Here is a 21,260-nt window from a genome sequence, read left to right as displayed (position 1 = left end):
GGGGTGGGGGGGCCCTGGAGGGGGGGGTGGGGGGGAAGCGCAAGCCCGGGGGGGGGTCCATGCTGCCGAGACGCCGCCGTGCGCTCCCCTCTTCTGTACAGCTTTTTGGGGGGGAAGAAAAGAAAAAAAAAAAAAAAGGAGAAAAGGGAAATGAAAAAGCCCGAACCTGCTGAGGGGTGGAGTGGGGGCTGGGCTCGCCGAGCGCCTGCAAGGCCGGGGGGGGGCACAGCGGGGACCCCCTCGCAGGGCTGAGACCGGTGCAACTCATCACATGGGGAAAGTTGAGGGTGGGAAGGGGGAAACTGAGGCACGGGGTGGGGGAAAAGGAGGGATGGGGTGCGGGGGGAGAACCCAGGCGTCTGGGGGTGGCGTGAGAGGAGGAGGGGGAGGTGGGGGGGTCCCCGTTTCCCTGCCCCCCACCTCCCGGGGCAGTGGAGGGGGGGGGCCGGGGTGGTTTGGCACGGAGCGGTGAGATAGTGGAGACGCGATCGGAGCCCGGGGGGGGCCGGGCAGCGGGTAAGGCACTTGACCGAACGTCAGGAGACCTGTTGGGGGGCTGCCGGGGGGGGGGGGTGCGGACGCCTGGGTTCCCTCCCAGCTCCCCCACCCCCCCTCCAAGTCTGCACTGGGACGTGGGGGGGTGGGGGGAGCTGCCACACGGTGCCTCAGTTTCCCCCTTCGGGGACTGGGGTGAAGCCGGTGCAAAGCCCCGGGGAAAGGGGGGGGAAGGGCAGAGCTGGGGCTGCGGGGGGGTCCCTGTGTCCCCCACCCCACCCCAGATAGGCCCCTGCAGAGGTGGGATTCCCATCTGCGCCCCCCTCCCCAAATCCCCCCGTCTGGAACACTGGGTACAACTCTGGCTGTCCTCCCCCCAAAGACAGACCCCGGGGGGGGCTACCGTAGGAGGGGGCTAATGAGGAACAGCCTTTAACCCCGCAGGGGGGGTCCCGTCCCCATGGGGGGGGCCACACATGGGCTCAACTCTGCCACCCCCTGCCCACATCTCTCTCCAGCCGGGGGGCGGCGGGGGGGGGGGAGGCACAGACAGGGGACACCGCCCCCTGCTTCTGCCAGGGTGGGGGGAGCTGGGGACAAGGGGGGGGGGGCACCTGTGCAGCGCGGGACACACACACACACACACACACACGCCATCGCCTGGGGACAAACACAGACGCCTGGAGAGATGCCACCCCCCGGGGAGGGGAGGGGGGGGACGGGACACGGGGACACCCAGAGAGACATGGGGACGGGGGACCGGAGGGGGGGGACAACGACACACGCAGTCACCTGGAGAGACTCTGGCCCCGGGGGGGGGGACATGGGGAACCTGGGGGACACATGCAGGCGCCTGGGGAGACACCGGGGCGGGGGGGACCGGGGCCAACGCGTGGGGTTGCCCAGAGAGATGCCGGTCCCCACAGAGGGGGGGGGGGGGACAGGACAGGGACATGGGACACAGGGGGGGACACATGCGGTTGCCTGCAGAGACAGTGACACCCCCCCGGGAGGGGGGGACGGGGACACGGGGGGACCCACACGTGCGCCTGGAGAAACGTCGACCCCGGGGAGGGGACCTGGGGGAGACGTGGGGGCACCCAGAGGCAACACGGGGGGGCAGGGGGGGGCCAGGAGTGACAGTGACCCCGTGGAGGGGACATGGGACCGCATCAACCGGCACCCGAGCAGGAGGTGGCGCGGAGGGACAGCCCGAGCCCAGCAGCACCCCAGCCCCCCCCCGTCCCCCCAAAACCGCTGGGGGGGGGCACCCGGGCCAAACTGAACCGTTGCTGCCCCCCCAAGCCCCAAACCCCACAGCGTGGGGGGGACACACGCACACCGGACCCCACAGCCGGGGACCCCACAGCAGCACGGGGCCCTCCCGGGGTGGGTGCCTACCCCTGAGGGGGTGGGCAACCCTAACCCCCCGGGGGGGGCCCTGCCCCGAGGGGGTGCCCACCTTGGGGGGGGGGGGTCCCTAACACCCACACGGGTCCCTACACCATCACGGGGCTCTACCCGGGGTGGGGGTCCCTACCCGGGGTTTGGGGGGGTGGGCGTCCTGGGGCGGGGGTCACTGCAGGCCCTCCCCGGGAGCTCCCGCGTCACCCTCATGGCCACCAGCCTCGAAGGCCGGCTCGGGGCCCATGATGTCGGGCTCCAGCTTGCCCGTGAGGTTGATGAAGGAGGTGTAGGAGTCGCCCTCGGCCGTCAGCAGCTTCAGCTTCGGCATCCAGCTCTTGCGCACCACGCGCCGGGCGTTGGTGCACATGTCGGCGGCGATGGCGTTCATCTCGCTCTCCTTGAAGTTGGGCGCGAAGTTCTGGCAGTAAACTGTTGGGGGGGGGAGGGGGGGGGGCACACGGAGGGACGGGGACAGGAACAGGGTCACAGACAGCCTTCTGTGTGTGTCCCCGTCCCCCCCACACCTCCAGTCCCTGGGGAGTCACGGCTGCCTCGGAAAGAGGTTTTTCACAGGGACCGAAACCTGCGTCTCTCGCTCTGTTTTACAGATGGAGCGCCTGTCCCCGCCGTCCCCCAGCCCCGGGGTCTGCCCTGTCCCCTATTGTCCCCTCTCTCTGGGGTCCCCCCGACCCCTGTCCCCTGGCATCCCCTCTCTGGGGTCCCCATCCCCTGCTCCTGTGGGTCCCCCAACCCTGGGCTCCCCACTGTCCCTAGAGTTCCTCCGGCCCTTTTGCCCTACTGTTCCCCATCCCCTGGGGTCCCCCCTCTGCCCTGGGATGTCCCCTGTCCCCCGGGGTCCCTTGTCCCCCCCCACTCACACTTGACGGCGTGCAGGACCCGGCTGTCCAGTGGCTTCCGGCTGGGGTCGTTGGTGGACGAGCGGATACCGGTGCCGCAGCTGTTGGCCAGGGTGTTACTGGGGAGGGGACGAAAAAAACAGGGTGAGAACGTGGGTGTCCAGTGCCCCCACACCCCCACGGGACCCCAAAAGCAGCGGGGAGAAGCCGAGTGCCCCGTCCCGACTCACCGGTCGAAGAAGGACGCCAGGAGCCGCCGGAGAAGGACTTTGTGCCGCGTCCCCGCGCTGACGTGGCAGTTCATCAGCTGCGCCCGCGTGATGTAGACGTTGGTGCCTGGCGGGGTGACGCGAGGGGAGGTGAGTGGGGCCGGGCACCCCCATGGGGACCCCCCCACCCTCCAGGGACAACCCCCCACCCTCCAGGGACACCCCCCCCAGCGTACCTGTGACGAGCTCCAGCTTCTCGGCGGGGTCGCCCTCGTCGTAGAGCTTGGGGTGGCAGCGGTTGCCGATCTGGTTGATGAGCTCAGCCGGCAGCGAGGCCAGGTCCTGCCGCACCCGCACCCGGTTGCGCGATTCGGGGGTGGCCTGGTCCGGCAGCGCCTCCACCTTCTCCGTGGCTGAGGGGGGCGACAGACACACACGGGGGGGGGGGTCAGCGGGGGGCACACGGGGGCGGTTCGGTGGGGCAGAGGACAGGGGGGGGAGGACGGGGACACGGGGACAGCCCCATTCGTGGCCACACACCCCCCATAACCATCGCCTGGGGGTGGGGCCACAGAAGGCCCCGCCCCTACCATGAGCCACACCCACTTGGAGGTGGAGCCTATCAGGCCACACCCAGCACCTATTCCCTGATTCCCTGGGGCAGAGCCTCAGCTGGCTCCTCCCCACCTGTAGCCACACCCTATGGGGTGGGACAAAGACCACACCCAGGTGTGGCCACACCCAGGGGTGGAGCCTCAACCCTCCACCCCCTTTAGCCCCACCCCCAGAACAACCCTCCACCCCCTGCTCCCAGCCACACCCCCCCAACAGGTGGAGCCTCAGGCAAACACACCCAAACCACACCCCTGATGATGGCCACACCCATTCCTAGACCACACCCCTCATGGGTGGAGCCTCAGCGGACCACAACCCTCCCCAGCCATGCCTGCACATTGGGTGAGCACATCTCATGGGTGGAGCCCCAGCTGACCACACCCCATCATAGGTGGCACCTTAAGTGACCACACCCATCATGGGCAGTACCTTAAATGGCCACACCCCCACAAGCACAGACACACCCCTCCCCCAAACCACACCCTGTCATTACAAAATGGACCCCCCTCCTCATTCGACCGCACCCCACGGGTGGAGCACATTCCCCCCCCCCCCAGACCACACCCAGTGGGCGGTGTCCCCACCACGCCCTTGGTGGGCGGAGCCTCACCTGCCTGCCCTACATTCATCATGCTGTACATGGTGTACATGTTGCAGATCTGGCGGTACTGCTCGTCGGAGCCTTCCTCGCCCCCATCCTCCTCCTCGTCCTCCTCGTTGTGGAAGGAGCCGGGGCTGTCGCTCGTGTAGGCGCTGGACGTGCCGCCGGGGCTGGTCTGGTCGGCCGCGCTGGGGCCCGGCGCTGCCGCTGCCGCCGCCGCCGCCGGGGTGAGGGGCTGCGGCTGGCGACCCGGTTCGGGCGTGGAGAACTTGGCCATCTTGCGGCTGCCGTTGCCGCCGGCGGCGCCGTCCTTGGGGCCGCCGTCCCAGAGGCGCTTGACCACAAAGGTGCACTGCACCCCGTCGGGTTCGCCCTGCTCCGTCTTCACCCGCGAGATCAGCGGCAGGGCGGCGGCGCCCGAGGGCCACCCCGAGGTCTGGGCCACGGGGCTCTGGGGCTCGGAGGAAGGCGCCTCCTCGCCGTGCAGCCCCTGCGAGTCGCAGCTGGGCGAGCTGACCTTGAGGAAGAACTCAGTCCCCTTTTCCATGATCTCCTGGATCTGCAGGAAGCCGGCGGTGTACATCAGGAGGAACTGGTCGCCCACGTTCATGCTGAGCCGCCCCGTGTAGCAGAAGCTGAGGATCTGCTGGAAGGACTGGGGCTGGACGGCGGCCGGCAGCTCCACCACCGCGCTCTTGCTGCTGTTGAAGAGGTCTCGGAAGTAGGAGCTGCTGGCGGCCAGCACGGCCCGGTGCGCCTTGAACGCGTGGCCCTTCACCACCACCGAGACGTCGCAGTACAGCCCCTGCAGCCGCTGCTCGTTCAGGCACTCCAGGATGCTGTTCCCGAAGTTGGGGATCTCCATCTGCAGCGTCTGAGCCATCGCGGGAGCCGACGGGGGCCTGCGGGGACAAGGAGGGGGACGCGGGGCAGAGATGGGAGATGGGGGGCACAGGGAGAGGGATGGACACGTGGGGAGAGGGACACAGGGAACAGGATGGACATAGGGGACACGTGGAGAAAAGGGGGACAGGGGGAGGACAGAGGGAGTGGGGTGGACATGGGGGACATGTGGAGAAATGGGGGACAGGGAGACCATAGACACAGATACAAAAGGAACGAAGCAGACACGGGGGACACGCAGGAACATGGGGTAGGACACAGGGCACGGGGTGGGCACGGGGGACACGTGGGCAGAGGGACAGAGGGAATGGGGCAAACATGGGGCACACGGACACAGGTACATGGGGAAGGGGGGCAGCCATGGGGGACACATGGGAACAGGGACCCAGGAAGCAGTGTAGGAGCACAAGGGACGTGGAACAGGGTAGGGACACAGGGGGACACAGCAGTGATGGGGAGCAGCGCAGGGACACGGGGACAGACAGCGAGACACATGGAGAAGGGCAGAGATGTGAGGGGGACGGGGACAGAGGGGGGGGACGGGGACAGAGGGGGGGGACGGGGACAGAGGGGGGGGATGGGGACAGAGGAGGGGGACAGACCAGGCACAGGAGTCATGCACAGCCCCGTGGGGGTCCAGCACCCCCTCCCCAGCAGAACTCACACAGGCACACACCCGTGGGGAGGGGGAAGGCCAGATCCTCCCCCCACCCCCCAGTCTGGGGCTGCCCCAGGAACAGCTTCCCCTCCCCCCACCACCACCCCAGGTCGGGGGGGGCTGCAGAACCCCCCAAATGGGATATTAAGATGTGGGGGTGCCCCAAGAGTTGGGGAGGTGCCCCGGGGGGGTCTGAGCCCTCAGAGACTGGGGAAGGGGGACCCCAGCTGTGAGATGGGGGTGGCACAGCTGGATGGACACACAGACACAGGGTGCAGCTTCCCCTTTTAGGGTGGTATTTGGAGGGGGTCCCCACGCCTGGGGACGTGGGGGTGCTCAGGCCAAGGGGTGCCCCAGTAGGGTCCCAGCCTGGAGGGGGGGCCAAACCTGGGGAAGATGGGGCACCCCCCTCGGTGGGAAGGGGGCAGGGGGATCCCTCGGCCTGGGGTGGACAAAGGAGTCCCCAGCATTTGGGGGGGGGGGGGGGGGGGGGGGCGGGGGGGAGACACACGGGACCGCGCTTTAGGCAGGAACTTGATGGGATCCTCTTCCTTGAGGGGGGGGGGGGTTCCCAGCACTCGGGGGGTGCACAGGGAGATCCCCATTGCGGGGAGTACGGGGGGGGGGGGGGGGGAGAAGGGACCCCACTGCCTGGACTGGGGATACAGGGGACGGGGACGGGGGGGACACCCAGGAGCTCTTGGAGGGGGCAATGGGGGGCGGACCCCCAATTTCGGGTGGGATCAGCAAATACCCCAGTCCCGGGGGGGGAGGGGCGGGGGGACCCCAAAACCCGGAGGTGGGGGGGAGGCAGAGGGGACCCCCGGTGCTGCGGGGGGGGGGGGGGGGGAAGCATTCCCTCGGGAACGGCAGGGGGGAAGGCGCAGCGGGATTCCCCCCCCCACCCCCGGGGGGGAACGGTGCCGCAGGCCCGGGGAAACGGGGGGGGGGGGGGGAGGGGAGGCAGGCCCGGGGGGAGGGGGGGCGGCCCGAGGCCTGCGGGGGGAGGCCCGAGGTGTCGGGGAGGGGCCGGGGGGAGGTGTGTGGGGGTGTCCCCCCCCCTTACCGGAGGCCGGGGGGGGGCTGCGCTGCGGCTCCGGCCGCTCCCGGTGCCGCTGCCGGTGCCCGTCCCCGTCCCCGCCGCGCTCAGCGGCCATTCATTGTGCGGCAGGCGCGATCAGCCGAGCGCCGAGCGGCCGCACCGCCCGGCGCACCGCCCCGCGCCTGCGCGCCCCACGCAGGTACGGCCAGCCGAGCGCCGAGCGCCGAGCGGCCCTCCCACCCGCGGGGGAGGCGCAGGGCCGCGGGTGTCGCTGCCCCACGGCGGGATCGGGCCTGCGCGGAACGTCGCGTCGCCGGAGGTGGGTGTTCACAGAGGAGACAGAGGAGCGCTGGAAATCGTTGGTTTTACTCGAATAACGGCAGAGCCCGCGGGGGCAGACCCCCGCGGGGTCTCTCCTCACGGCCGGGGGACGCGGCCTCCTCTCACCCCACCTCCCCCACCGCACACCGCCCGCTCCCGTCCCCCCTCGGCCGCGGTACTGGGGCGGCACGGGCGTCCCGTTGCGGCCACGACGTGTTTTCCTGCAACACGTGCCTCCCCTCGCGTCGTACATGTCATACGTCGCGTGCGGCGTTGAGGCATCTCTTTTTCTACAGCGTTACCCCATAACTCGTTTTCCTTCTGTTATTCTTGAGGATCCGTCAATAAAACACATTTTCTCCATTTGGCCGGGGGGTATCTCTTAGTTCTTCTCCCCTAGCGCGGGGCTGAAGATCTATTACTTGAGTACGGTCATGAATTGCCTCCGGATCTCCTCCCTCGGGACCAGCTAAACAGGGAGCTGGATTAAACCCTCCCCCACTTCTTAGCTCTAAATCCTCTTGTTCCATTAGACAAGTTTCACACTGCAATGACCTAGCACTAGTCACCCATTTAGGAGCTCTCTCGGTTAGCAGAGCTTTAATTTGGTGCGATACTTTGACAACAGGAGATCCTCCTGCTGTCAGTTTTCCAGCCTCAGTTACTGTTAAAGCCGCGGCCGCACAATTTTGTAGATGATGAGGCCGTCCCGTAGCCACCGGATCCAACATTTTAGAAAAATGGACCACTGGTCTTCAACTACCCCCGTGTTCTTGCACTAAAATCCCTTTAGGATGGCCTTGTTTAATGTCCACATGTAATTCAAATTCTCTTTCCCGGTCTGGAAGGAGTAGAGCTGGAGCTTTGGTTAACTTCTTCTTTAATATTTTACAGCACTGCTTCTTTTCTGGTGTCCGCACAACAACATCGGGGCTGTATTGCGTTAGGAGATCGTACAGGGGTCAGGCGAAAGCAGCAAAGTCCTCAATCCAGATCCTACAATATCTTATTAGTGGGTGGGTGCAGGGGGGGTTTCTCCTCAGTTCTCTTGATGTGGGATTTGGGGTATAAAGGCCCCAGTCCTGGATCCCTCGGGGGACCCGGAGGAGCTTGGGGATAAGGTGGGGGAAGATGGTGAAGAACATTCCACGTCTCCCCATCTGTTCCCTTTCTCTCCCCATTTCCCGACTCCCCCTTACTTCTTTTCCCTCCGACTATGTAAATTCCTGGTGGTGGCACCCTTAACCCATCACTGAATTTTAGTTGGGTGCACTGTCACCTCTGTTGGTCACCCGCCGTCCCCAGAGGGTGGAAAGATCCCGGACGAGCCCCTCTTTGTGCGGAACATCTTGTTGCTGGAGGTGGGTGGTCACAAAGGAGACAGAGGAGCGCTGGAAATCGTTGGTTTTACTCGAATAACGGCAGAGCCCGCGGGGGCAGACCCCCGCAGGGTCTCTCCTCACAACCGGGGGACGCGGCCTCCTCTCACCCTACCTCCCCCACCGCCCACCGCCCTCTCCCGTCCCCCCTCGGCCGCGGTACTGGGGCGGCACGGGCGTCCCGCTGCGGCCACGACGTGTTTTCCTGCAACACGTGCCTCCCCTCGCGTCGTACATGTCATACGTCGCGTGCGGCGTTGACTCCGACTTTCTGCTGCCCGGAGGTGGGGAGGTTAATATTCTTAAGCTTATTAAGCACACGCACTGAGCTCAAAAAGGTGAAAAGTTCCACTTTGGCAGTTTTTTGGTTCCCCGACTTGTGCGGTTTCAGCCAACTTCACTGTTTGTGGAGACCCTCCTCTCCCCATCTTAACAAATTTTGCGGTTTTTTCCCGTTATCGAACTTTTTTCCCGTTATCTGACCTCCGCAGCTCCGGCTAACGGCTCTGTTTGAGGGGACACCCCCGTCCCCATCTTATCCCCCCCCACAACGCCGCGTTTGGGGCAGGCGGAGCCTTTTTGGCCCCTGCGGGGCGCCGTCCGCCGCGCGTCACGTGACGGCGCCCGGGCCCCGCCCCCGCCGCAACATGGCGGCGCCCATGTGAGGGGCGGCGCGGAGGATGCGCGGGGCGGTGCGGGCGGGTGAGCGGGGGGGGACACGACCGGAGGGGGGGTGGGTACCACGGGGGCGTGGCTTGGAGGGGTGTGGCCTGGCGGGGCGCGTGGAGTGTTTGGGGGCGCCCGGCCTTGTTCCGCGCCACGTGTTTGTGGGGGTGTTTGTGTGTCGCCCCTCTATGTGTGTGTCCCCCCCTCCAGGTCCCGTCTTGGGGGGGGGCTGACCCCGACACGGCCCCTCGGGGGGGAGGGTGGGCTCCGTGTCCCGCCCCCAGCCCCACTGTCCCGGTGGGGGGAGGGGGGCGTCCCCCCCTCCCGCATTTCGGGGGTCCCCTATTCCTCCCCCCCCCCCCTCAAACTGCCCCCCCCCCCCCGGGTCGCTGCGGTGCAGCGTTAACCCCTCCTATCACCGCCCCCCCCCCCAGCGACCGCCTTCAGCACCCTTCGCAGAGCCAGCCAGCCCCCCCCCCGCCGCCCCCCAACTATGGACGCGGCCCCCCCCAACGGCTCCGGGCCCTCCCAGGGCGCGGGGGCCCCCCCCGGGCCCGGCGAGACGCTCATCTCCGAGGGCAGAGCCACCATCCTCTTCCCCAACGCCAACGAGGTCTTCTACAACCCCGTGCAGGGCTTCAACCGCGACCTGACGTGAGCGGGGACCCGGGGGGGGCCGCGGGGGGGGCTCGGGGTTGTCCCAGGGGGAGCTCAGGGATTCCAGGGTGTCCTGGAGGGATCTTGGGGGGGGGGGGTTGGGGTTGCCCTAGTGGGGTCTTGGGGAGCTCTGGGGTATCCCAGGAGGGTCTGGAGGAGGGCGTGGGGATGTCACAGGGGGCTCTGGGGTGTCCTGAGAGGGTCGGGGGGCGCATGGGGTTGGTCCAGGGGGTTCCAGGGTGTCCCAGAAGGATCGGGGGGGGCTTGGGGTTGCCCTAGTGGGGTCATGGGGGGCCATGGGGTGTCCCGAGACGACCTGGGGGGACTCTGAGGTGTCCCGGGAGGGTCTGGGGGGGTTCTGGGCTGCCTCAGGGGGACCGTGGGGGAGTTTGGGGTCACCCCCCCGTCCCCAGCGGGGTCCCTGATGCCGTGTGTGTCCCCCCACAGCTGTGCCGTCCTGACGGAGTTCGCTCGGCTCCAGCTGCAGCCGAAGGGGATCCGGGGTAGGTACCATCTCGGGGTCCCCGTCCCCTGCGCTCCCCCTCGGCCCTGTCCTCGGGGGTCCCTGTCCCCAGGGCTCTGCCCCCCCCACACCCACCTTTTTTCCAGTCGTCCTCCCCGGGGAGGAGAAGACAGATGCGGGCGGCCCCCAACCGCCGGGGAATGGTGACGGTGACACCGCGACGGCGTCCGACGGCCCTGAGCCCCCGCGGATGGCAAAGCCAGGAGAAGTGTGTGAGGTGCTGGAGGAGGGGGGGGTGTTGTGGGGAGCGGGGGGCTGCCACATCCCTATGCCACCCCCCCCCCCAACATCGCCCTCTCGCCGCAGGGGGGGCTGCGGGTGCTGGAGGCGCTGGCAGCTTCGGGGCTCCGCTCCATCCGCTTTGCCAAAGAGGTGCCGGGGCTACGGGCCGTGGTGGCCAACGACTTCTCGGCCCGGGCGGTGGAGCTGATGAGCCGCAACGTGGCCTTCAACGGGGTGGGGGACCTGGTGGCCCCCCGCATGGCTGACGCCAGGTAACCCCCCCTCCCTTCTCGCTGCCTGCCCCAAATCACACTGGGGTGTGGGACGCTGCGGTTCAACACCCCCCAGCACCCTTGGGACACCCTGGGAGCAGCCCCCACCACCCCGGTGGTCTTGCTGGGGTTTTCCCCCTGTACTGGGGGGGTCCCCAAACTGGTCCCAGTGTCCCCGCAGGAGTGGTTAGAGGGGACGTCATCTCCCCCTGCCCTGAGGGATGCACCCCCAAAGTGGGGCTGGTTTGCAAGGACCCCCACCAGTCCCTCCCAGTGTGTGCTGGGCAGTTCCTGTGGGGTTTTCCGAGGTCAGGGACCCCCAGGGGGCTATGTGGGGGTCCCCATTGCTCTGGGAGCCCCCCTTTCTCCCCACCCCCCCAGGATGCTGATGTACCAGTGCAAGGCGGACAGGGAGCCCTTCGACGTGATCGACCTGGACCCCTACGGCAGCCCTGCGCCCTTCCTGGACGCCGCCGTGCAGGCTGTGAGTGAAGGAGGTGAGCAGGGAGGTGTTTGGGGGGGGGTCCCGGACCCCTGGATCCTCCCAGCAACACCTCTGACCCCCCCCATGTCCGTGTCACCCCCCCCCACCAGGGCTGCTCTGTGTCACCTGCACGGACATGGCCGTGATGGCGGGGAACAGCGCCGAGACGTGTTACAGCAAATACGGCGCCGTGTCCCTCAAGGGAAAGTTCTGCCACGAGATGGTGAGTGCTTCGGGGGGAAAGGGGGGGGGGGGTCCATGAGACCACGCCTGGCTCCTGCCGGCAGCGAGGGGAGGGGGGCAGCGGGTCATGTCTCCCCCCTCCCCTTTCCAGGCGCTGCGCATCATCCTGCACAGCCTGGACAGCCGCGCCAACTGCTACCAGCGCTTCATCGCACCGCTGCTCTCCGTCAGCGCCGACTTCTACATCCGCGTCTTCGTGCGGGTCTTCACGGGGCAGGCGAAGGTGAAGGCCTCGGCCAGGTGAGGTGCACGGCGAGGAAGGGGGTCTGCGCCCTCCCGCCGCCCCTGACACCCCCCCCCCCCACCTTGTCCCCGCAGCAAGCAAGCCCTGGTGTACCACTGCGTGGGCTGCGGCACCCACCACCTCCAGCGCCTGGGCAAAGTCACGAGTCACGGCACGGGGTACGGCGGGTCTCAGAGGCAGGGGGGGCTCCATGATGGCAGGAGAGGGGGGGGGAATGTCTCTGTGATGGCGGCGGGGCCGCTGTGGTGTTGGGGGGCCGCTCACCCCTCAGCTTTCCCCTTCCAGCTTCAAGTATGGGGCAGCCACGGGGCCGCCTGTGGGTCCCACCTGCGAGTTCTGCCAGCAGCGGCACCAGGTGGGTGCGTGTCCCCCCATGTCCCCCCCCCCCCCAGCGCTAACACCCCCCTCTGTCCTCATGTCCCCACTCTCTCCTGGTGTCCCCCCTCCCCACAGCTGGGTGGCCCCATGTGGGCTGAGCCCCTGCACGACCCGGCTTTCGTGGAGCGGGTGCTGGCGGCGCTGGAGAACAGCCCCGGGCGCTTCCAAATGGAGGAGCGGATGCGGGGGATGCTCAGCGTCGTCACCGAGGTACCGGGATGGGGACAGGGATGGCAGAGCCCCCCCCCCCCCCGCCCCCAGCCCTTCCCCACCCTGAATTTTGGGGCTGTTGCTGATTCTGCCGCTCCCCATGTGCCGAGGGCAGGAGCTCAGCGACGTCCCCCTCTACTACACCCTCGACAGCCTCAGCAGCACCATCCACTGCAACACCCCCTCCCTGCTGCAGTTCAGGTAGGGGCACCCCGAATCCCTGGGGCTGGGCACCCCACACCCCCCCACGGCCCCTGGATGCCCCAAACCCCCAAGGCTGGGGCGCCCCAAACTAACCCCCACCTCCCAGGGACCCCAAATCGCTGGGGCATTCTGACCCTCCCCCAAGACCCCATACACCCCCATTTCCCTGCAGCTGGGGCACCCCAAATGTCCCTTCCCCTAGTTCAAACCTTGGGAGTGTCCCCCATCTCCTATTCCCCCCCCCCAAGTCTGACCCACTGCCCCCCAGGTCCGCTCTCCTGCACGCCGGCTACCGCGTGTCGCTCTCCCACGCCTGCAAGAACGCCGTCAAGACGGACGCGCCGCCTGCCGTGCTCTGGGATATCATGCGCTGCTGGGTGAGGAGAGGGGCTGAGGGACACCGCCCCCCAAAAATCCCCTGTCCTGGGGCTGAGCTGAATGCCCCCCCTCGCCTTCCCCAGGCCAAGATCCACCCGGTGAAGCTGGAGCGTCTCGCAGACACCAGCCCGGCTTCCCGCATCCTCACCGTGGAGCCCACGTATGACCCAGCAGGAGCCCCCTCTCCCCCAGAACCAGCCCAGAGATGGGGGGGACGACGACCCACTGATCCCCCAAAACAATCCTGACCCCCCCTTCCTCCCCTCCAGACTCCAGGCCTCCTTCGCCCTCCATGATGACGCCAATCCCAGCTCCAGAAAACGAGGCTTGAAGCGGTTCCCGGAAAACCCCGAAGCCTTTTGGGGGCCCAAAGCCAGGGCCAAGGCTGGGTAAGGGCTGGGGGGGCTTCTCGGGCGTCTGATTTTGGGGTTGGGCTTCCATCAGCCACCCTCAAACCTGCCTGGGGACCTCAAACAGAGGATAAGGACCCCAAAAAAAGCAGGGGGAGGGGAGGGGAGGGAAAGTTGCCTTGTCCTGTCCTTTGTGGAAGGAATCTCTCTGTCCTTTGGCGGGGGGGGAAGGGGATGTCTCTGCCCCACTCACCCCACACCCCTCCCCAGGGGCAGCATCTCTCCCTCCCTGCAGGAGAAGCGGAAACGACACCAGAACAAACGGACGGAGCGGACGGACGACGGCACCAGCCTGAAAAACTTCCCCTGCAAACGCTTCAAGGAGGTGGGTCGGGGTCAGGAATGAGGAGGGGGGGGCAGGAACAAGGCGGGGGGGCAGGAACAAGGCTTGCTGGGGACAGGGCACAGCCCCCTCACCCCCCTCCTCTCCCACAGGGAAACTGCTCCTTGGGTGCTCAGTGCTGTTACTCGCACGAAGGGGGGCCCCCAGCTGCCCCCCACCCTGACGCCGCCTCTCACCCCAATTAAATTGTGCCTGAGAAGAGTCTCGTGGTTTTTAATGCACTTGGGGAAGGGGGAACAGAGGGCAGAGCCCCCCACAAAACCGAGCGGGGGCTGCTCACAGCCCCCCCAGGCCGGCTCCAGGCACCTCGTACTGCACCGTGGCCAGGAAGGTCCTGATCTCCATGGGCTGCAGCGTGACCCGGCTCGGATCCAGTTTGGGAACTGGCCGGGGCTGGGACGGACCTGGGAGAAGATGGGAGGGGTGAAGGGAGGTTGGCAGCCCCCCCGCCAGAGGGCCCCCGCCTCCAGGTCCCCCCCTGCTACCTGTAGCCGGGGTCCAGACCAGGCGGGAGACGGCATCGAGCGGCAGATCGGCTCCCAGGTTCATCTCCCGCACGGCCGTGATGGTGAAAGCCGAGAAGAGGTTCTGGGAAAGGGGGGGAAAAACCCATCAGCGACCGCCCCGTGTCCGTCCCCGCCGGCGGGATCGCCTCCGGGAGCGGGGAGCAGTGGGGAGCAGCGGGGACCCCGGCTGGCAGTGTCTCACCTGGAGGTCGACGGTGACGGGTTGGGAGCCGTTGGCACTCTCTCCCTTCTCAAACTGGTGCTCCAGTCGCAGCAGGAGGGTCCCGGCGTCCCACGGCGTCAGCGTCAGGAGGTGGATGTTGTGGGGCAGCTCCCGCCGCAGCGCCGAGAACTGTGGGGAGAGGGTGAGGGGGTGGACACTGTGGCAAAATCCCCTCCATCCGCCCTGGGTAGCCCCCTCCCCACCTCACCTGCCGCAAGCTGGGCTGGCCGCGGCGGTAAGAAGGGCCCCCGCCGGGCGCCAGCACCGCGTAGGGCGCCATGAACAGCTCCTGCGCCAGCAGCCGGTGCCGGTCGGCCGCTGACTCCACCGTGTCGAGGAGGACAAGGTGGCGGCCGCGGACCACCAGCCCCTGCTTGTTAGCTCCCAGCTCAACCAGCGGCTCCCCCACACCCCGGTTGTCATCGTACAGGAGGCGTCGATGGACCTGGAGGGGATGGTGGTTACTTACCGGTACGTCGCCCACCCTGGGGACCACCCGCCGCTGTGTCCCCTCACCATGAGCTCCAGGGACCCGTCGAAGATGCTGCTGCCGCCCTGCGAGCGGTCCGTCAGCACTGTCAGCTGGAACTTCTTGTCCTGCAAGCAGGGAGGGAGGGAAATGCCACGCGTGTGATGAGCTCTGCCCTGGGCTCAGCCCCTCATTTCCCTGCTACCGCCCCACAGCCGGTACCTTGATGAAGATGCGGCTGTTAACGGGGTAGTAATTCCCCGCCACGGGCTCTGTCTGGCTCAGGTTCCACGTGGGGCGGTAGTCACGCCTGAGGATGAGGCAGAGCCCAGTTATGGGGAGGGGGACGGGGGTCTCGGGGGGGGCTGTGACAAGTGCCCGGGCCAGCCCCGACCTGACCTGCGCTCCAGGATCTGCCGTCCATTGGAGTCGGTGTAGAAGCGACCCTCCGTCTGCAGCGTCGTCTCGAATCGGCTGATGATCTCCTTGCCCCAACCGTCCCTGGGAGAGGTGGGGGGTGAGCGGGGTGCGCTCCGCAGGGGACCCCCCACCCCCCATCCCCAAGTGCTCCCCGTCCCTAACTCACGCCACGGGGATGGGCCCCACAGTCCACTCCAGCTCCACGTAGGGCTGCCCCGCGTGGAGCCGCACCACCTGGGAGCACCACGAGGAGAAGTTCTGGTGGACCTCCTGCACCAGCGTGTTCTGCGGGGGACATGGCAGGGCTCAGCACTCCGGGGCCACCCCCGGCCCCATGGACACCGTGTCCCCACCACCCACCTTCACCAGGTACGTGGAGACCCGCTTGGAGCCGGAGACGGGGATGGGCTGGGAGCTGTTGGGGCGGAAGATGTAGGCGCCCGAGGCCTGGGAGCTCTCGTCGTTGCCGACGCTGGCATTGTACCTGGGGCGAGAGGAGGAGGAGAGGGAGAGGTGGTGGAGGAAGGTCCCGCGTGAAGGACCCAGGTGTCCAAGGCCCCACCAGCACCCACCAGTAGAAGCTCTGGAAGACGGGCAGCGAGATGCTCTTGTCCAGGTTCTGGATCTCCTTCAGGTGCCCGGTGAGGGGGTCGAAGAGGACCCGGATGTGCTGCGGGGGCGGATGGCGGCAGGTCGAGCGTCTGCCCCGTCCCTGCTCAACCCCCTCCCACACCCCCCAGCTCCTCCCGTCACCCCAGGACTGGTTTAACTGGGCCAACAGAGCTGTGACTCCACTGGGGAGGACTTAAGGTCGTGGGTTCCCCCCCCCCAGAGGACCCCATGGGGAAAGACCCCAAACTGCGTCCGCCCGGTGCCCAGCGCTTGAGAGGGGAACGCATCTCCCCCGCAGTGGGACTGTACCTCATTCTGGATCTCCTGAGGCTGTGACAACACCGGGATCCGGGTGGGGGGCGCAGGGGGGTCCCTGCGGCTCAGCCGGGAGACCGTGAAGGTGCTGAAGCCCACGGGGGGGGCGGAGGCCTGGAAGAGGAGCTCCCGCGTGGCGCTGCTGCCGTCCCCCCGCAGCCACCGGGTGAAGTTGGAGATGGGGACAACCTGGGGACGAGCAGGGCAGGTCAGGGGGGGCTGCAGATGGGTAGGGGGGACGCAGCGGCTGGTCTGGGCTCACCTCGCTGGGAATGGGCTGGCCCTGGGGGTCCGTCACCGCGTAGGATGCCCCGTTGACCGGCAGCCGGATGGGCCAGGACACACGGCGGCCCAGGGGGTTGTAGAGGATGACGGTGAACTGGGGGGACAGAGGGACACGGTGCGTTAGCCCCCACCTTGCCGGGACCCCGCAGGACCCCCCCTCCCCTCCAGCCCCCCGCCGGAGTGCTCACGCGGCCGGCCGCCTCCGTCAGGGGACAGACGCTGACATTGAGGGCGTTGCAGAAGACGAAGTTCTCCTTGCTGCCGCTGAGGCTGGCCAGCGCGTTGGCCACCAGGAGCTGCCGGGAGCCAGAGACGGTTACACGGCACAGCCGGTAACGAGGGGCACTCGCCAGCTCATCCCCACCCCCAGCCGTGGCCACCAGCTCCCGTCCTCCGGCCACTCAGACCACCCCCTGCTCGTCCCCAAAACGCTGGCCAGGGTCAGGGGCTTGTCCCCAAGACGGCCATCAGCTCCTGTCCCCCCCCAGACACCAGTTCACCCCCCCCCCCCCCAGACACCAGTTTGTCCTATGGACACGACGCTGGTTCACCCCCAGCTGCCGTCCCTGGCCCCGCACCCCCAAAACCCCGTCTGACCCCCCCCAAAATGGGCAGCCGGGCCCCACCTGGCAGCTCTCCCACCCCGTCGCCAGCTGCCGGGCATAGTCGTCGGCCACGTGCTGCTTCTCGGTGCCGGTCACGGCATCGTGGTGCTGAGCCACGGCCACGGCTTCGCCTGCCGGGGGGGATCAAAGGGGGTGTCAGGGGCATCCGGGGTGGGGGTCCCCGGGGGTCCCTCGCTGGCACTTACGGAGCACAGAGCTGTCCCCAGGCCCGTAGGGACCCTCCCGCGCCGCCGGTCCTGCCAAAGCCTCCAGCTGGCTGCAGATCTGCCGGGAGGGAAGGGAGGGTCAGGGAGGGGGACACAGGGGACTCCGAGGAGGACCCCGGTGACCGGGGAGGGGGACATCCCGGTGTCCCACCTGGAGAAAGTTGTTGCTGAGGCGCTCGTAGCGCTTGAAGGCAGGTCGGCTGGTGAAATAGCCCGTCCAGAACTGGTGGGGTCCATCTGCGTAAGGGAAGAAGTCGTCTGTCTTCAGGGACCTGTGGGGAAAGCCAGGCTGCATCCGTCTGTCCGTCCATCCGCCCGCCCCACCCGGATGCCTGGGTGCCCCCTCGCCCCCCACGGCCTCACCAGGAGAGGTTGGCACGGTGCAGCTCCCAGAGGTAGCAGGATGGCGTGGAGTAGAGGACGTGGACGCGGCTGCCGTTGGCTTGCTGGAAAAGCCGTGGAGGGTGTGAGAAGGGGCAGGGGGGAGGCGACACACAGTGGGGGGGACACGGAGGGGGACCCCACTCACGCGGGCGTTGACGTGGGCGATGAGCTTGTCCATGTTCTTGAACCACAGGTTGGCGTTCTCGTAGTGGAAGTCGGAGCCCATGGTCATGATGATGTGGTTGGTGCGGTAGCGCTCAGCCTGGGCCGGGGAGGGGACACACACACACACAGAGGTCAGCACCCCCATCCCAGGGGGGATCCCAGTGTCCAGGACCCCCCAACCACCCCAGGGAGCATCCCCCCACCGCCCAGGGACGCCCACCTGGCTGGCGGCGATCTGCAGGAAGGTGGAGACAATGCCATCCACGTTGTTCTCCTCGCTGTCCTCGTCCACCACGGGGGGGTCAGAGCAGAGCTGGTCCCAGCAGAACCCCGACGGCGGGTTGTAGACGTTGGGAAGGATGCCTGGGGACGGGGACACAGTCAGCCCCGCGCTGGGGACAGGGTTGGGGACAGCACTGGGGACACAGGGGACGAGGTCAGGGACAGGAGAGCCGGGCTGGGGACAGGTTAGGACTGGTGGGATGGAGGATGCGGTCAGCCCTGGGAACAAGGGAAAATCCCAGAGCAGACCTAAAGAATGGTGACAGCCCCAGGAGGGGACAGTGGACCTGGGGAGGGACAGAGGGACAGTGGGGACAAGTCGCTCTTGGGAGGGGATGGGACCCCGGGAGGGGACAGTGGATGTGGGGAAGGACAGAGGGGACAGGTCACCCTTGGGAGGGGGAGGGAAGGGGACAGGACGGCCTCAAGGGACAACACCACCCAGTGGGGCACCCCAGGACAGGGCCAGCCCCCAGGAGGGGTTCGGGGGGACCCGAGGGACCCCAGCCCCATCCCACCGGTGAAGAGGTCGGCGGCGGGGGGCGTCAGGCTCCCGCTCGCCCTCCACAGCAGCTCCATCTCCCGCAGCTGCTCCCGCGTTGCCTTGTCCTGGTGGTCCACGCGCCCCACGAAGAGCCCGTCATAGCCCATCTGCAGCGGGGAGGAGGAGGAGGAGGAGGAGGAGGAGAAGGAGGAGGAGGAGGAGGTCAGCCTGAACAGCGGGGTCCCCCGCAGGGCTGGGGAGGGGGTGGTGGTGGGCAGAGGGGGGGGGTCCCACCTGGGCGAAGATGGCGGCCAGCTGGCGGGAGTGCCCGAAGGGGTCGATCTGCCAGGCCACGCGGGGGGTGCCGCAGGCCCCGAACTCCCTCCGCAGGAAGCGGCGGCCCAGGGCCAACTGCTCGATGGCGGGGCCGTAGTGGGCGGCCGCCTCGTCGCTCATGCACCAGCCCCCCCCCACGAACTCCAGGCGCCCTGCGGGGACGGGGACGAGGAGGGGGCTCGGGGACACGTGGCACCCCGCACTCCTCAGCCCCCCGCCAGCCTCCGTGTCCCTTCAGAGGCACATCCCCGTGCTGTGTTCCCCCCCCCACCCCCGTGCCCACCTCACCCCGGTCCCCCTCCACGTCCCTACACAGTCCCTGCACCCGTGTCCCCCCTCCCGGGACACCCTGCTACGGACGCCCCAACACCCGTGTCCCCCAAGTCACTGCCCCCCAATGTCCCTGTCCATCGCTCTCCATGTCCCTATGTGTCCCCAAGGGCACCCCAATCCCCCCCCGACCCTACATGACCTCAAGGACACCTCAAACCACCCCCCCATCCCTGTCTGCCCTGAGGACACCCCAATTTCCCCCCCCCTCCATGTCCCTGTGACCCTCAGGGACACCCCAGCCCCCCCCCCGCCCCCTCCTTGTGTGCCCCAAAGCCCACGTCCTCCTCCAGGGACACCCCCCCACATCCCTCCCAGCAGCAGCCCCCCCCTCCGGGGACGTCCCCGCTGCGGCCCCCACCCCGTACCCTGCTCGACGAGCTGCCGCACGGTGCGGCGCGTGGCCTCGTCCTGCTGCCGCCACCAGCGGGCCAGGAAGGCCACCTCGGCGTAGATGAAGCGGCGGGAGGGGTCGGCCACCAGCTGGGCCACCACCGAGTCCAGGATGTACTGCACCCCCGCGTGCTGCACCTCGTTACGCACTGACGGGGTCAACCGGGGGGGTCACCCGGTGGCACCGTGACAGGCCGGGGGGGGGCACAGGGGTATGATATGGGGTACGGGGTCATAGCAACGTCTGTGGGGACACAGGTGACATCTGGGGGTTGTGGGGGTCACGGCATAGGGGGGACAGGGTCACAGCAGCACCCGGCGGTTTGGTGGGGGGCACCGGGGGGGGGCAAAGAAAGGTCCAGGGGACATAGAGGGGACACAGAAGGCTCCCAGCACTGTCCCGAGAGACGATAAAAAGAGGCAAACCGGGGTCGCAACACCGCGCCGGGGACAAGGGGCGGAACGCGGGGCCCTGTCCCCGTCCCGAGGCCAGGACTTGTCCCTCTGTCCCCAACCCCTCCCTCCCCGCCCCCCCCGTGGGGCCACAGACTCCATCTCCGGCACTTGGCGCCCCTTCCCCCCCCCTCTACGGCCTCGCTGAGAGTCACCTCCACCCCCACAGCGGCCTTGGAGGCGTCACCTCTGTCCCCACAGCCGCTGCGGTGGCCTTGGGGAAGTCACCGCTCCTCCCCGGGGACTGTCCTTCCCCCCCCCCCCGTGGTGGTGGTGGGGACACCCACCTCCGTAGAAGTACTGCTCCACCGTCTTGAGCCATCCCACGTCGTCGTGCGTGTGGGGCACCAGGTGCACGTTGAGGAGGTCGGGGCGCGTGGGCGGACAGGACTGGGGGGCGCAAAGGGGAGTCTCTGAGGGCTCGTACGAGGCTGTGCACACAGCCCGCACCATCCACCCCCCCTTGCCCCACCCCCACCCCCCCCTCCCCACAGCGTTTCCAGAGCACTCTGTTGGTTTGCGGGAGAAGATGCAAACGGCTGCTAAGACCCAGTGGCCAGGACGATGGCCTCCCCTCCCCCCCCCCCCGCAGTGACAGCTCGGCTGGGGGGGTGCGACTGTCATTGTCTGGCTGCACCCCAGCCCCCTCTGTGCACTCCAACACCCCAAATCCTCCTCTTCCTCCCCCAGGACCCCCATCCCAGTCTCTCCCGGTTTCCCCAGTCCATCCCAGTATCCCCAGTGCCTCCCAGTTCCCCTAGTCCCTCCCAATTCTCCCAGTTTTCCCAGTTCCCGTTTCCCCAGGATGCTCCAGTGCCCCCCCCATCAGCCTTTCCAGTCCCCCCAGTCTCTCCCGATGCCCACCAGCCGCTCCCCGAGCCCACCTGGTACCCACAGCCCGCGGCCACCGCCGCCCCGAGGAGGAGCAGCAGCGCCACCGCCCCGGGCACCGCCATGCCGCTCGCGGGCGCGGTCATGTGACTGCCCGTTCACATGACCCGGGGGTCTCCCCGCGCCCGCCCCTCCCTCAGGGCTAAGAGGGAGCCAATG

The 21,260-nt window shown here is 67.9% G+C and overlaps 3 protein-coding genes across 4 annotated transcripts; 1 reads left to right on the top strand and 2 right to left on the bottom strand.

Annotated features, from left to right (window-relative positions):
- Positions 1–2,071: 2,071 nt before the first annotated feature.
- NACC1 (nucleus accumbens associated 1) lies at positions 2,072–6,907 on the bottom strand (the record flags this gene model as incomplete). The annotated part of the gene is made up of 6 exons (XM_082496582.1): positions 6,812–6,907; positions 4,194–5,086; positions 3,205–3,381; positions 2,990–3,095; positions 2,781–2,878; positions 2,072–2,331 (listed from the first exon to the last, which is right to left on the bottom strand). Exons 2-6 carry the CDS (start codon positions 5,065–5,067, stop codon positions 2,072–2,074), a joined length of 1,515 nt encoding a protein of 504 aa, XP_082352708.1. The 5' UTR covers positions 5,068–5,086; positions 6,812–6,907.
- Positions 6,908–9,114: 2,207 nt separating this feature from the next.
- TRMT1 (tRNA methyltransferase 1) lies at positions 9,115–13,918 on the top strand. Of its 2 annotated transcripts, none has more exons than XM_082496599.1 (17): positions 9,115–9,189; positions 9,588–9,807; positions 10,258–10,313; positions 10,420–10,541; positions 10,640–10,827; positions 11,209–11,324; positions 11,422–11,534; positions 11,646–11,794; positions 11,873–11,956; positions 12,084–12,153; positions 12,252–12,386; positions 12,502–12,587; positions 12,859–12,967; positions 13,052–13,128; positions 13,238–13,357; positions 13,589–13,703; positions 13,814–13,918. In XM_082496599.1, exons 1-17 carry the CDS (start codon positions 9,168–9,170, stop codon positions 13,904–13,906), a joined length of 1,875 nt encoding a protein of 624 aa, XP_082352725.1. In that variant the 5' UTR covers positions 9,115–9,167; the 3' UTR covers positions 13,907–13,918. The 2 variants fall into 2 exon arrangements, with proteins under 2 accessions (XP_082352725.1, XP_082352724.1); XM_082496598.1 differs by having other exon boundaries at positions 10,420–10,550.
- Positions 13,909–21,187, bottom strand: MAN2B1 (mannosidase alpha class 2B member 1; the record flags this gene model as incomplete). Its single annotated transcript, XM_082496597.1, has 24 exons — positions 13,909–14,125; positions 14,207–14,309; positions 14,430–14,579; positions 14,659–14,895; positions 14,967–15,047; positions 15,142–15,229; positions 15,319–15,420; positions 15,506–15,624; positions 15,700–15,823; positions 15,912–16,009; positions 16,261–16,455; positions 16,529–16,645; positions 16,740–16,847; positions 17,178–17,287; positions 17,363–17,441; positions 17,535–17,655; positions 17,747–17,829; positions 17,913–18,029; positions 18,153–18,295; positions 18,733–18,865; positions 18,993–19,186; positions 19,733–19,906; positions 20,498–20,600; positions 21,095–21,187. 24 exons carry the CDS (start codon positions 21,185–21,187, stop codon positions 13,998–14,000), a joined length of 3,000 nt encoding a protein of 999 aa, XP_082352723.1. The 3' UTR covers positions 13,909–13,997.
- Positions 21,188–21,260: the final 73 nt, after the last annotated feature.

This window comes from Vanellus vanellus, assembly GCF_965231255.1.
Source record: "Vanellus vanellus genome assembly, chromosome: 30".
Taxonomy (NCBI): Eukaryota; Metazoa; Chordata; class Aves; order Charadriiformes; family Charadriidae; genus Vanellus; species Vanellus vanellus.
The sequence above is the reverse complement of the archived record's forward strand: the minus strand, read 5'-3'. Positions and strand labels throughout refer to the sequence as shown.

Excerpts from the sequence above, each read along its gene's own strand:
- TRMT1 (XM_082496598.1), top strand. The coding sequence starts at position 9,168 with ATGCGCGGGGCGGTGCGGGCGG. Across the intron at positions 11,535-11,645 it reads GAAAGTTCTGCCACGAGATG|GCGCTGCGCATCATCCTGCA; the intron begins GTGAGTGCTTCG and ends TCCCCTTTCCAG. Across the intron at positions 13,358-13,588 it reads AAAGCCAGGGCCAAGGCTGG|GGGCAGCATCTCTCCCTCCC; the intron begins GTAAGGGCTGGG and ends ACCCCTCCCCAG.